A 15,189-nucleotide genomic window follows, 5' to 3' on the forward strand; every position below is an offset into this window, starting at 1 on the left:
TTTTATATGAGCGCTTTTTCTTCCAGTCCTTTGTAGTAATCCAGATGCTCGTGTTCTTTTCCTCCTACACAGCAGATGGAGATGGCATAAGCCTTTTGATGACTGCTTCCTTCTTTTTACATAAGTTTTATGAGCTGGCGAGTTTGTTAGTTGGACGGGGTAGAGCTTGTAAGCCCTCTCCAGCAGGTGGTGCATCGTTACCTCGCCAATAGTTATATATATTTTAGGGGTGGTTTTTTTTTAGTTTTTAATTTAATCTGGGAGGTCAGCTTTACCACATGGTTATAGCAGAGGGAAAGACAGATTTCTTATATGATTATCATAATGAACCTGTTTCATTTGAGCCAAAAAAAAGGTTCTGAATTTATGTTAATTACCTAAATGCTGTGTTCTTCCAGACTGTAACAAAGAAACTCCAAGGTAATTTTGCTGGTTGAAGAATTGAACTTCTGCTTTCTTGTGTGTTGTTCTAGGCTCATATGAAAAATACTTGTTAAAATTTGGCATAAGTTGGATGGGCATCTTCTACACTCCAAGAAAACTTAAGTAGGTTAGCAGCTCGCTCTCTCTGTTCCAGTATCGCCTGTCTAGTAAAGGACAGTTTTTGGCACGCTAACCCTTTTACTGTTCATCATTTTAACCTTATTGAAAAGTTCTTACCCCATTGAGATGAATGAGACCGTTTTTTCCACTTCATTGCGGACTTGGGCCTACGTAAATTCATCTGTTTTACATTTATTTCACAATTTGGATTTTTTTTATTTCGCAGCTTGGGGTTCCATTTCACAACCGCAGGGCTTGGAGGCGTTATTTTGATGGGTCCCATGAAATAGTGATGTAGAAAATTTTTAATAAAAGAGAGGGGAACGTTCGTCTCTGCCTAGCAATTTGGGTAGTTACATGTGAATGCTATTGTTCTGCGTGTATGATGTTATCGGAGAGGTAAAATACAGTGTGGCAGTTATTTAAATTATTTCTGGCTTCTCATTTTTTAGGAATATCTTGGTGGACAAGCCCAGTGATCAATCCTCAAGATGGTCTTCAGAAAGCAATTATCCTCCCCAGGTAAGCATCTGAATCTCTGCAACTGTATAGCCGTATTGTGCAACTCCGTATATATACTGGAGTTTTCATTTTAAACGTAGGCTGCTACTATTTATATTGACAGCCTTTACGCAGGTTGTTGGTACATTAGGTATTTACATTTCCAGCAATTTATTTGTGATCTTTCAAGAAATGGTTTTTTTTGCGGAGGACGTTTTGCATTTCATCCTTGACAATTGTGGTTGTACTGGAAATAATCTAACCTTATGGTTAGATTAAGCTGCTAATGAGGCGTGCAGGTCCCCCTTTGTCAGCACTACTGGAAACTGTTGTAGATTGCTGGCCCTGAATCCTAGATCTAAGGAGCTTGTATTTGTTTCCCCTAATAGCGCATTTAGAAATGTAGAGTCTGTTTAAAGAGACATGAATGTCACCTCTTCTGCTGGTTAATCACCTTATTAAAATGAGATTTGTATCGATTTTAGCATCTAGTTTGCTTTTTCACTATTAATTAGATTGTTAGATTATCCAGAAAAAAATCTGCTTATCCTTGTACTTAATTTTTTTTTCTCCAATAACTGTTCTATCCTTCTCTTTATGCTAGGTCTATACCTTACTACTCTGGTACTATTCGATCAGTTTCTCTATCTCTTAAGCTGGTTGGTTTAAAATCTTTTGTTTAAAATACTGCTGCACAGCAGTGTGTTGGGCAGTATCTCTCATGCAAAGTTCTTTTGCTTATCTACTTACAAAGTGCAAGGACGTTTAATCCAAGTATTCCGAATGCCTTAATTCTCACAGAATTTTTCTCTAGGTAAATCTTGCTACTTTGCTTTGAAATTGTGTTAAAAATCTATAGTCTAGACTGGTGGCTCCCTATAGCCGCAGGTCATCCCATCCAGCTGAAAGGCTTTTATCTTGTTTTTAATAAAGTGTTCTATACTGTTGTCTGTAAAAGTGGCTTTTTTTTGGGGGGGGAGGAGAGGGAAAACTATTGTGTTTATTCCTTCAACATATTTCATAAACCTGCTTGTGAAGACTAATAATTTTGATCCTCTTGATGTCTCTGTTCATCTACTGGTCTTTTAATTTGATAGTTTTTCATATAAATATTCTGATAAACAGCATAAGAATTTAATCCGTAGCCTGAAGGAGTTTTAGTCTGTCTAGGAACTATTGATTGCAGGGTGTTGAGCATGTGCTGTATCCCAGTCTGTGCCATCCTTTATTTCCTTTCATCCAGGAAGCACGTGTTTTTCTTGGATTTCTCTTGTTACAAAGCAAGTTTGGCTTGTGGTGTAGCTTTGGACTAGGTTTTTCACCTGCGGTGCTCCTAGTTGTTGCTAAAAGTTGTTCTTTCATTTTCTTAGCCATCCTAAATATTTTCTGCTTTCAAAAACCTGATTCTGGAATGAGAGTCTGTCCCTTGTCACTGGATGCTTTAGAATATTCCCAACCTATGCTTAAAGCTGACAAGCCTACCAGTACCTGGAGGGGGCCTACAGGAGAGATGGGGAAACCCTCTTTAACAGGCGGTGTAGTGAGAGGACAAGGGGTAACGGTTATAAGCTGAAAGAGGGTAGATTTAGATCAGATATTAGAAATAATTTTTTTCATGTGAGGGTGGTGAGGCAGTGGCCCAGGTTGCCCAGAGAAGCTGTGGATGCCCCATCCCTGGAGGGGTTCAAGGCCAGGCTGGATGAGGCTTTGAGCAACCTGGGCTAGTGGGAGGTGTCCCTGCCCATGGCAGGGGGTTGGAACTGGATGTCTTTAAGGTCCCTTCCAACCCAAACCGTTCTGTGATTCTATGATAAGGAGTGATACAAGTTATATTCAAGCATGTAGATTAAGCAGGGAATAATTAGAGTGACTTCTGTACAAACCACATGAGTTCGTTATTGGAAGAGATGTCTTCGAATAATTTCATGTGTGTTGGTCATGGCCTGAATGAAGATGCTGTTGCAGAACTACTGAATCTAACCCTGGAGAACTGGATGTTGCCCCACATGATAAGCAAGTCATTTAAACCAAACTTTTGATAGGAGAGAGAGGAATTAACATTATCGTACATATATATCTCATATATATTTATCTTTCTCATATATATATGTCTGAGGTATCCATATTTGAGGTGCTTTGATCTGACTTGCAAAAAGTTAGTTTTCATAGTGGCAATTGAGATTGGCAAGGCAGTATTGTGAGTTTCATTCTGTGTTATTTAAAGACAAAAGGAACAGAAAACCTGTCTGCCGAAGTGGAAAAGGCCATCCTGCTGGATTTCTCTTACTTGAATCTCTGTATCCAGTAGGGAGAATATAAAATGTTGTGCCATGGCTCATGTATTCAGCAAGCCCAATCCCGAGTGCTGAGTAAGAGAGATGATGTATTTGCAGTGTTTCTAATATGTACTTTAGGTAATTCTCATGCTTCTAACGTGAGTGTTTAATTATTCATATAAAGCATTTTTTACAGTGGAACTTCACTGATGAAAAATTAACAGGAAAGAAGGAATGGGGAATTAAAGCAGAAGAGGCCTGTGAAAGAATGCAGTTTTAGTTGTTTCTGTGTATATAGAGAGAAACAGTTCCAAATTGCGTTGCCTCCTACTTGACAAAAAAACTCCAGACTTGGTTGCATTTTGCTCAAAGTAGCCAGTTCTTGCACCTTGCTTGTTGAAAGACTGACATGTTTTAATGCTGGTAAAACTTTTATACAGGGTTTCTGCTTCCTCATTCTTGCAAAGGTGGGTTCTGAGCTTGGGAAACTTCAGTTGAAATAGTGGTTGAGTGAATTATAAGTGTGGGGAGAAGTTGGGGGAAAATCAGTTGCTTTATGTTAGAGGTTAGGTATTTCCTAGTCCAAAAAATGATGATATATACGTGACTTGTAATCCCCAGAATAAACATCATGTATGCTATGGAAAATTAAATTGCAAGGCATTTTGTGGCTTATTTGTTGACATTACTTCATTTAAAAATTGATCGCTTTTGCAGTGATGCACTTGTTCAAATGTGTGGGTGGCCGTAATGGTCCGGGACAGGAAGTGAACTAAAACGCTGTAAAATAAAGCTCTCCTTGTTTCCAGCTTTGTTAGCTGAAACTAGGGCTAAGACACAACACAAGGACTATTCAGTCATGCTCACTGGAACATGCCATGAGATATTTTAATAAGCTTTCAGCCCTAATAGCTGGTGTTTGTCTCATCAGAGTGTCTCACCTTAACGTAAGGGTTTAGTAATTCTTGACTGAGGTGGTGGTGCTGTGCTGGCTTAGAGGTAAAAATACGAGTAAGTCCCTAAACATTGATTTATTCCCTTGTTGAGTGAAACAAAACCTCCCCACCACCTTTTCCTTCAGAGTGCTCGTGTTGCGAGGATGAGAATGAATCAGAAGAATCATAGAATGGTTTGGGTTGGAAAGGATCTTAAAGATCATCCAGTCCCACCCCCCTGCCATGGGCAGGGACACCTCCCACTAGCCCAGGTTGCTCAAAGCCTCATCCAGCCTGGCCTTGAACCCCTCCAGGGATGGGGCATCCACAGCTTCTCTGGGCACCCTGGGCCACTGCCTCACCACCCTCACATGAAAAAATTTATTTCTAATATCTAACCTAAATCTACCCTCTTTCAGCTTACAACTGTTACCCTTGTCCTCTCACTACACTGCCTGATAAAGAGTGTATGGGTAAAAATCTGAGAATGAGTTCAGTAGCTTTGCAGCAAGTGTGCCAGAGTCCTTATTAAACCTTTTTCAGAAAGAAAAGAAAATGAGAATCGAAGTCTAGACACTTGAAATGCTGCCATGTGACGGTATTTCGTAAAGGGTTTTCCTAGCTTTATGGGTATGGTAGAGTTAAATAATTCTTGTGGCCATGAAAGCTACCAGTTGGTTATGAATGAGTGCCAGTGAAAGGAAATACATATGACAGCTGTTTTTCTGTTTATTAAACTAGATATCTTTCTTGAGTCTTGAAATAGAATGACCCAGAAATTATATATTCAATAACCAACCTGTTATGTAGTAACCTATTCAGGCAGAAGAGGGCTGATGATTCTATTTTTAAACTAGTTCTAGGCTTACATAGGAAGTGTGAAGCAATAAGGCTGGTAACGCTGAAGACCACAACCCTGTGATGAATGCTCATGGCTCCAGCCATGGTCTGACTTGGAACACTGCATGCAAAAGAACATTTAATTCCCTTGAGTAGCTTGATTAATAATATGTAGAACAAAAGGATAGATTCTTATTGAGTCACAAGCTTAATTGCAAAAGCACCGCGTAGGTTTGTGTTGTGGACAAGGGCAGCCCCTCTCAATAAAAACACAAAATAGCGAAGATACTTGTCACGTGCGGTACGAGTTTCATTACTCCTGAATAACAAATGCCTGAGCAGAAATGGTTAAAGAGAAAGAAATTAATAAAATACAGTTTGACTCTAATTGCACAGACAGCTTGGAATGTGGTCCAGCATATTTGATGTGGAGATGTAAATATTGAACAATTAAAGAGCATATGTATAAAGTTAGTGGCACTGTCCGAACAACTGGTTTCAGTTTTGCATCTGAGAAGACCAGTTTTCCTCTCTTGATTTCCAGTCTGCTGTGTAGATCGTATCAGGAACTAATTTAAAGTACATTAATAAAGTTTACACTCAGTTATGTGTGCAGAAGCATGCATATGGTTGTCATCAAATGGTAGCACAGACCAGAGCTTCAAAAGGTTTGGAATTTTGCTGCAGCTCCCAGTGTGACAGGACTGGATTTGCTTTTTTTTGGGTGTACAATAACAAGCTGCTGAGGTGCTGAAGTACAGTACACGACTTATTCTGCTCTATGTGCATCTTCACTAAAAAACACATTTGATCATAAACCAGAAGTTTTATTTTTCTAATGTTTTGTAGCATCTTTTTAATGTTGTAATTTAACACTTAACAATTAGGCTGAGGCTTGTGTTGCTCCAATTAGTGTCTGTGTGCCATGCCACTAATGAGCAAACAGTTTATAATTTGTGTTTTGGGATACTTCATGAATATTTGGACATTAAACATACCGACGTTGCTTATAGCAATAGGATGGAAAAGTATCAAATATCTCGGTACGTGTATTTGTCTGAAATATCACAGACATTTTCTTTCCAGGTTTAATAAATCACTTGATCTTCCATACACTTTTATCACATCTTTCAAAGCTACAGAGAATAGTCTGTCACATCTAAAATCCTGGTAGCAGTCCAAAAATATCCACGGAGCCAGGGGTTTGCAGCTCTTGAGGCAGTATGTTTTTCCGACATCAGTGAGATCTGTTGCTTGTACACACAGTGGCAGCAGTGTGTGTGTTGATACGTAAAAACAAAAAGTACATTTATGTGTATATGTATGTATTAAAAAAATACAAAAATATATACCGAGATACAGGTATTGGGCCACAGGCTTTAAAACAAACCTGTCTTTTGTTTCAGTCAGCAGATAAATTCCCCAAAACATTGTCTTTAGCTTTTGTGCTTATAATTTCTATAACGGCCGCCTGACTCAGCAGGTGATGGGATGTGTGGAAGCAGGAAGGATGGCTGCAGAGTTCCTTCCCTGTCTGTAGATTTAAGAAATCACTGCTCGCCATGTGGAGTAATTGCCCTGCCTTGCTCCCTTCTAGGCATGTGTGCCAAGATAAAGGATTTAACTGCAATCCTGGATTTCTCTTCTTTAATTTAGAATAAGAATTGAATAATACGGGATGAAGTTTGTGCCAAGCTTTTGCAAATCTTGCGTGGTACTTGAGAAAGTATGTCTTCATGACCCAAGCATTAGGTTTGTGATTCCAGCTAGATTAAGAATTGCAGTTGCTGGTGCTGGTAGTGCTAACTTCACTTTTTCAGCTTTGGGAGAAAGGGAAGATATGATGGTGTAGGAGGAGTTCTTAGACATTGTTGTGTACTGTCTGTTCTGCATGGGAATTTTGGCAGCGGGCTGTGCCATGTATCAAGTACTGCCTTGCTCATTACAGGACCGTTCTTTTTGCTCATCCATTTTCTCTGCTTTAGAAAATATGTTTGCTGTATGGAACTCTGTTTTTTCTGAAGTTTGGGAAGTACTTTGAGACAAGAGCATGGCCTACTGCTAGTTAGACTAACAGTGGGTTCTGACGTTTGGGTGAATGGTGTTCTTCACACAGAAATTTTTCATTTAAAAAAAACCAAAACCTGGGAAAGCACCAAAACATTCTTCTGTTGCACCCTAGCAGTGCTGATACTGGTTTATTTTCATCATTCTGAAAAATTTTGAATTGCTGGAAACATTTTGGCAGTAAATCCTCCTTATTCTGAATAGGTATCTGTCCGGTCTGTGTTGTCAACTGTAACCGCTGCATGTGCGAGTATTTCCTTTAAGCTTTTTGTAAATGTAGTGAGAACCAGCTGTTGAGATCACACATTTATCCTGATGCTTTCTGGGACGATGTCGGTACTGCTCCTAGATTCGGAATTAGTTGCTTTATAGAGCCATGACGGAAAGACTGAGAACTAAATGGATGGGAAAATTTGTTCCGCTTCTCACCCAAAAGATGCATTTCTAGGGTAGGATTGTCCTGCTGATGGAGATGTTTAGCACAAGCAGAGTGATGCTCACGACGCTTCCTGGGGAGATACTTGTCTCTACTCGGTAACCATAGAAAGCAGCCACATGCATGAAAATATTCTATGTGATGTCGATGAAAGACTCAAAATACTGTGTCACGTCTGGTTTGGCAGTGCTGCTGCTTGGAGAAAAGGGCCACCGGCAGTGCCTGCAGTGGGAGGTGTCTGACAACGCCTTCCTGATTGTACTGTAGCCTTAATCACGAGGTTTTGTAAGGAAATCCAGCATGATGCGTAATTGTGATTCTGCATTTTGTCTTGTTTCTCTGCTGTGTACTGCTTATTTCGGAGAAATTAGAGGATTAAATACATTACTTCAAGTATAAAACTCAGTGTCTTCTGCAGAACAGGATGTCTCTGGGTTGCCTCCAAGACCTGTTTTGTAGGGGAAGGTTAAATAAACTCGGTGCTCGATGGTCCCCGATGAATGGTGCAAGCGCTTCTCTGCATGTGCTTTTCCAGTGGAACAGATCTTTTCCTCCAGCAGTGCTGGTGAAGCTGGTAGCTGAGTCCTGAATGGAAATAATCTGACTGTTCGTACACTGTGGGAGGGAGCACATGTTCACAAGGGAGAATATTTTCATTGTTTTATGTGTAAAACCCCTTTATTGTCAGTTAAGTGGCTTGGTTTTATTTGGTATGGTTAATAAGCAGTTGGCTCCTATGTTAGCCACACATCAAACTTGGTCTGTGTTCAGTGGTTAAATAGTGTCAGCCCAGAGAGGGAAGAGTAATTTGATGTTCTCTTAGCATGTGGAACATGCTGTATTTATCTAATTGTGTGTTCAGTTTAGGTCTCATTTCAGGCTGTAGTGGGCGTTTGAATCATCGCTCTCCATAGTTTGATCCTATTTGCCAGATTTCAGGAAGTCTTGCATCCAACTTGAAGGAATGTATGTAAGCCCTGGATAGAAATGCTAGGAATAGGTATTTCAACCAAATCTTTTTCCTGGATAAACTGCTTTTAAAGTACTGTTCCTCAAAAACCTTTGCTTCATTCCAGGAACAAAGGAGAAAATACAATAATGAGGAAGGATCATCTTAACTTTCATTCTCGGGCTTTGTAAACTGAGTTTTTTTAAGGCTGTAATACTTCTCCTTTAGTGTGCTTTGAAACCTTGACTTAATATTAACGTTTACTGTTCTCTCTTCTGCAGTATTTGATTTTGAAACTTGAAAGACCTGCCATAGTCCAGAGTATCACATTTGGCAAATATGAGAAAACGCATGTCTGCAACTTAAAGAAGTTTAAAGTATTTGGTGGGATGAATGAGGAAAACATGACAGATCTCTTATCCAGGTAAGATGTGATTTCATCAGCTATGGTAATCATAAAAGCTGGACCAAAATGCTCTTCCCCTTCACTCCCAAGCAGACACATGGCTAGCAGTGTGATAGAGCCGTGATTGTGATTCTGCAATTAGCTGCCCTTGTGTTTCTGGTCAGGCCAGAGAGCAGCTGTCCCAACACTCGCTCCAGGAAGCCTTCCTTATTCTGTTCTAACCACAGAGGATTTGTGGAGAGCCAACTCTTGGAGATTTGGAAGAGCTGAGAGCAGAGTACAGTGTTGCTGGATTGCCATTCCTTTCTTCTGTGTGCTTGAGGCACAAGAGAAATTATTACCCCCAGGTGTGGGTAACTTGAAGGAGCTTTTAAAAGCCCAAGTACCTTGCCTATGTCAAGAACCTTGTTGCAGCTGTAAAGGTCTGAACTAGTCAGCTGCTTGCTCTGAACTAGTCAGCTGCTCTACTTGTCTTCAAATGGGTAAATAAATCAAATAAGCAAATGGAAAACCTGTGGTTTTGTTTGTTTAGTGTGATTTGGTAGTTGTACTGATAGGGAATAAAGAGCGAGCCTTTTGACTAGTCATGCTATCCAGAGCTTCCCGGTAGTTGCTAATGTAAATTTGCAAGGCCCTTTTAAGGAGCTTTCTGTTTCAGAAGGGGAAGTGGTATTTAAACATCTAAGACTACAAGAGAAACGAGTAGCAAGAACTAATCTATTTTTAGAGGCTTACAGGGAAAGTCCACCTCCGGGGAACCTATGGGTGTACATCATCAGTATGTGAGCAGAATAGCCATGGAGAAACATGGGAAGTTCTTTGTTGCAGGTGTTCTTCAAGACCACATAGAAACTAGCCACAACCCTTCCCACCCTTCACCCTCTTTAGATAGATCTCTCTTGCGATTTGACTTTATTGCTGATAGAATTACGGGGGAAGAGGTCTTAGTACTGTAGTAATTATTGATACTTAATGTCATTTCACTTGTACTGAAGTTTAATAAAAATCCTTATTTTGGGAACTGTACTTGTATCTTCAGTAAAAATTGACTTAATAAAGCAATGTCCATCAATGGATCAGAAAGCACGTTCGCTGTGTGGTAATTCTGAAAGCTGGTCCATCTCCCTCTTGAAATCGGAAAAGTTCAGGCAGATTGCTTGCTGAAGTCATGGGGTGCAGACAGGTGCATACAGGTGCAGATGAGCAGCATTGATCCCATGTCAGTTCCCTCCCAAAACTACGAGCCAGTGCTGCCTCCCAGGGAGATAAGATGGTGGCCAGGAGCCCAGGCATTGGTCCAGCATGTGTACTTATGGTTCATAGCAATATGAAACAAGCTTCGCATTTCAGGCATGACCTAGATTGCGTTTATTAGCTAGTCCTAAAATACAAGGTAAGATTTAGTAACCTTATTTATTTTTTCCCACAGTGGCTTAAAGAATGATTATAACAAAGAAACATTCACCTTGAAGCATAAAATTGATGAACAGATGTTCCCCTGTCGATTCATTAAGATAGGTAAATGCATTTTTTAAGCGTTCTGAGTAGAAAATAATCTCTTCTTATACTTGTGCCAGTCTTGGCACTTGTGACTTCATTGTACTCAGGCAAAGTATCCACAATAGCTGTGCCATTTCATGATCTGTTAGGCTGGTTAGATTGGAACACAGTGAAGTCCTGTTACTAAGAAATAATAGCTTCATAATTTAAATCCTGAGGAATGAAAGAAAGCGAAATGCAGTCATTTTCAGAAATACAGTTGTTGAGTCAACTAATTGCTGGAGAAGCTGCTGACTGTCCTACTATAAAATTACTATACAGAGCTTTAAAACAAAATCATTAAGCTAAATACTGGTAAAAGTTTCAGCGTTGACAACCCTAGAGTTTGAAAAAGGTTGAAGTCTTTTGTTCTCAAACACACAACACACAGAGCAACAGCAGAAGCCTTTCTTGTTCTCTTCCCACTACTCTAATCATTGTCTTATCTCAGGCTAAAGATGACATCCAGAGACAAAGACAAACGACACCCTGCGATGTCTAGTTGTGTTTCTCTGGCGAAGCTTGCTAAGGGGGGTGCTAAAGGAGGCCAGTTATTGTGACTTGTGATAGCAACGGGTGAGGCTCTCTTCTTTGCTTCATGCAGGCCAGAGAGAACAAGTGGCTTACAGTGGCCATCAGTGATACTGGTTGGATTTAGTCCCAGAATTTAGAGCCTTTCGGTTTTTCATAGCTTGGCAAATTTATCTTTCCCTTCCTACCTACTGAGATAGTAAAAGAATGTCTGGTTTTAAACTAGCTGTTTCAGGTTAAAAATAGAGCAAGGAGGGAGTGGCTGAAAAATGAGATAAGATCCTGTTGAATAACTTAGGTGAATTTAGGAGTGTTTTGAAGTGTTGGGTAATTCCTTTGCTGTGACTTGGGTGACAGGGGCTGTGTAGGGGCCCCCCTCGGAGCCCCCCTCGGAGCCCTTTGCTCTAGTGTCCTCTACAGAGCTTTTGGAATCTCCTCTCATGTTTGCCTGAGGAATTGAAAGCTTCAGGCTGGGAATCAAGTAATCGTTTGTGTGCCATAAACAGTGGTGTTTCCCGTTCTTGGAGAAGTGGAGAAACTGGTTGTTCATTGGGTTTGTTTTTGGCTGCTACTTTTGGAAGCATCTGTAGCACTTGGCTTTAGGAAACCTCAAGAGGAGCAGAGGAATAGTTAGAATTAAAGGTTGACTACATCAGGAAAGTTAAATTGATTTTTATTTAACGTATTCTGAAGCTTCCTGCATTAGGTTTTTGGGAAATGTTATTTTTCAATGGCTAAAAACCAGCAAGTAGTTACTGGAGGGCTAAAGGGGTGACTGGAAAGATTACTAGCTACTTTTCTGGATGTGTGATTTGTATTCCAGAAAGATGTGTTCTGATGTTTTGAAGTGTAGCAGGAAGTTGAAACTTGTTAGGAAAGTGAAATGCTGATTAATTTCTACTACCAGGTTTTTTTCTCTGACATGACACCAGTAGTATTAATAGTTACATGGCTTGTTTTGTTGGGATGGGTTTCTCATACAGCAATAAACATTCTGTGGTGTATACATTATTATTAGATTTGTATTTCACTGTCACTTGCTCACTAGTTACGGTTTGAGATGAATTTTTCCTTTTTAGCTACATCTGTAGCCTTTGGTTCTTGAAGCTGTCTTCTGTGAAGAAATTCCTATGCTAGGACAGAAATTAAAATGATCTTTTCACCAAAACCTATTAAAACCTGTAGTTGATGGCTGGTGTCATTTTGTTTATGAAGTTGTGACAGTGTTTTTTGCTGTGAAACAACGGCAAAACGATGTTACGAAATTCTGTTATTTTTCAGATTCGCAGCTTGAATATGTTTTCGGTTTGTTAAAATTTCCAAGCTGCTAGCCAAAGTAACTCAAAATTTGAAATACCGTGCTGTGTTCCTTGTCATGCTGCCAGTAAACATGAGGCCAAAATCTGCCCTTTTGGACTCTTAGACACTGACACCATGAAAGTTAGTGTTACCCGTGAGGTTTGTGTATTTGGGGAAGGCATTAGTTAGTTCGGCAGTGACTTGCATTGGGCATTTGCTTTATGATTCTGCAGATAATCATACTGACTGTTAATAACACAACAGTGAGGTTTATGTGGGAAGACAGGACAGGAGGAACATGGCATGGGTAGATCTGTGAGAGGGGAAAATACTTCAGACTCAAAGAAAACAGAAAAAATACGTCTTCTCTTTCTTTTTGTCAAGAAAAGCCTTGCACTTCTTTTAGTTTAATTAGTTCACCTTCAGTTCCTTAGCACTGAAATGCCCAGTTGCACAGGCTTTTGACCTATTTGACAAGTAATCTTTACATTTCATGTAGCACCTCGTTAAAGAACTTGGGAGGAGGAAGAAGATATTTATCCAGACAAAATATTGAAGAATAATCTTTTCAGTGTCTGTGAGCATTTGTTTCTGGCTCTGTTTTTGTGGTTACTCCAAGCAGAGGTTTTTTTTGTGCTGTGTCCTTGAAAGCAGAAGATGTTGTAAAGGCTGGTTGTCGTGGAAGAGCTTGAGGAAAAGCTGGGTGTAATTCTCACATCAGTTTATTACTAGCATGGGAGTTACGAACTAGGCGTCAAGACTTTTAAGCTTTGGTGTGATAGAAGTGAGCAATACTTCATGGATATTTCCTGAGTTAAATGTATTGACTACACCTTTACTTGCATTTTCCAAACCTACACTCTTTGTGTCTGTGGCCTGTAGATGAGGGACACAGAAATTAGGTTGAGAGAAGTATTTGAAACGATTGTACTGTGTTTAACGTCTCCACTGCTGTCCTCTGTAGTGTAGAGGGTCACAGTCCTTGTCTAGGCATAGCTTCTGATTATTGAGAAATAGCCCCGAAAATCATCCTTGTGCAGGTCAAGAACTGTTTAAGTGACTTAAACACCTTCTGCTTCTGTTGAAGGGGACAGTAGTGTTTTTTTTAAATTATTTTTATTTTTCTTCTGTTGGGCCCCTCACTGTGGAGTGACGCTTAGCTGGTCTGAACAGTTATATGCATTTCAGGGTGGATCGCTATAGTACATGCAGGAAAACAACGTGCTTTTTCCACCTCAAAGGTACATTTGTGGGCAAAAAAGCAATCTAGCAAACAGTGTATAGCAGAAGATGTGGCCTCTGCAGCTGTATTGCAGGGTCGGTATTCAGTGAGTTTTAGAGGAGGATGTTTCTTGGCTGTTGCAGAAGATTTGGTAGGTTTGTGTCTACCTGGGCTGTGGTGTGAGATCTGAAGTGGGTAGAGGGGAGGACAAATGAAAACCAGCCTTTGGGAGATGTGAGGAAAGAAATGGAGTTGGACCCAGGGCTTATATCTGCATCCAGCATCCTAGACTGCTCTTACCTCCAAACCTTGTGCAAAAAATAAAAATCAGGTTTGTGGGTCACACTGGCAAGTAATGCTTATCGCTGTTTGTTTGACTGTTGCTACTTCCATGCTGCACTTAGTGTCTCCTTGTTTGGGGTCTAAGTTCGATTGTGGCTGCTCTGAAGGGAGATTTGTGTAAAGAGCGAAGCACATCTCTGGAGGCTTCAAAAAGGAGAGGGCAGAGGAAAAGGATGAGAGGTGTCTCCTTTGCGTAGTCTGGGAGCCAGGGAGGAGGCTCAGAAATGATCCAGATGAATACTTGGGGTTTGCTAAGAGAGGTTACAGTTTCAACTCTTACGCTTTGTTTCTTTTCCTACTCTTGCAGAGTAGTTTAGAAAGATAAAATGCAGTTTTCTCTTCCCATGCAGCACTGCATTCCCTATACAACTTAACGTCTGTATTTTCCTTGAAGTAGGTGATTGCACTATGAAAGTGTTGATGTTTAAATCACAATTTCTGGTATTTTGTTTCCTTCTTGTAAACAAGACTACTGAAAGCTCTGAGCTAACTGTGGAGGGGAAGTGTTAGCAAGTTGATGGCTTTGCATTTTTTTTTTGTGGTGATAGCTCCCCAGAATTCTTATGCACGTCGTGATGTCTTTCAGGCTGCAGTTGGCTACCAAGATAAAAGGGTGAATTGTTGATTTTTTTACAGGAGAAGTTGGTATAAGTTCTGAGGTCAACAGCTAAAAAGAAATAGAGGTGGACACCTCTGGTGTGTGGTGTGTTTTTTTTTTTTTTTTTTTTTTTTTTTTTTTTCTTCCCTGGAATGAGGTGGGAAGGTGATAATACTTAGGTTTGGTTTTTCACTTAGTAAACTCAGTGTTATGAAGTTGGCCTCAGGTTCACCGCCAGGAAATTTACGGTCTTGGTCCATTTGAGGTGGTCTGTGGTTTGGTTCAGTGTTTCAGTGCAAGAAGCTGATGAATAGGTTTTGATTCTTTATAGCTGAGCAAATGCCAAATTGAACTTCGGTTTGGTCTTGGTCTGTGTTAGAGTCTGAGGGAAAATCCAAGGTGGTATTTTACATTTTACTCTTACATGTGGTATTTTGTCAGTATGCCACCTTAATAAGTGGGATACCCAAGTTTAAATTGATCTGTGTATTTGGTTTTAAAAGTAGTAAAGTTTTATGGTGTTAGGGTATGATATTGGTAGCACTTATTTTGTGCAGAGAACAAAACTAAGCAAGGAAGAAGTTTCTTGGGCAGAGTGTATGTGGTGTGGACAGAAGATGGGTGACTCTTGGTTTTCCTGACAAGTTCACTTCTCTCCTGCTTTCACAAACATGCTACTAGGAACTGCTCTGGAAGCATCTTGTT

At 40.1% G+C, this 15,189-nt stretch overlaps 1 protein-coding gene across 1 annotated transcript in view; it reads left to right on the forward strand.

The window, feature by feature from the left end:
• Nucleotides 1-15,189, forward strand: part of LOC104472265 (muskelin-like) — a gene marked incomplete at its 3' end in the record, with an annotated part of 32,067 nt that overhangs the window by 2,325 nt on the left and 14,553 nt on the right. Inside the window, exons 2-4 of the mRNA XM_010087855.1 lie at nucleotides 996-1,065; nucleotides 8,829-8,971; nucleotides 10,383-10,471. Coding sequence (XP_010086157.1) covers nucleotides 996-1,065; nucleotides 8,829-8,971; nucleotides 10,383-10,471 — 302 coding nt within the window. The remainder of the gene's footprint in view (nucleotides 1-995; nucleotides 1,066-8,828; nucleotides 8,972-10,382; nucleotides 10,472-15,189) is intronic.

Source organism: Pterocles gutturalis, unplaced genomic scaffold (genome assembly GCF_000699245.1).
Source record: "Pterocles gutturalis isolate BGI_N339 unplaced genomic scaffold, ASM69924v1 scaffold35981, whole genome shotgun sequence".
Taxonomy (NCBI): Eukaryota; Metazoa; Chordata; class Aves; order Pterocliformes; family Pteroclidae; genus Pterocles; species Pterocles gutturalis.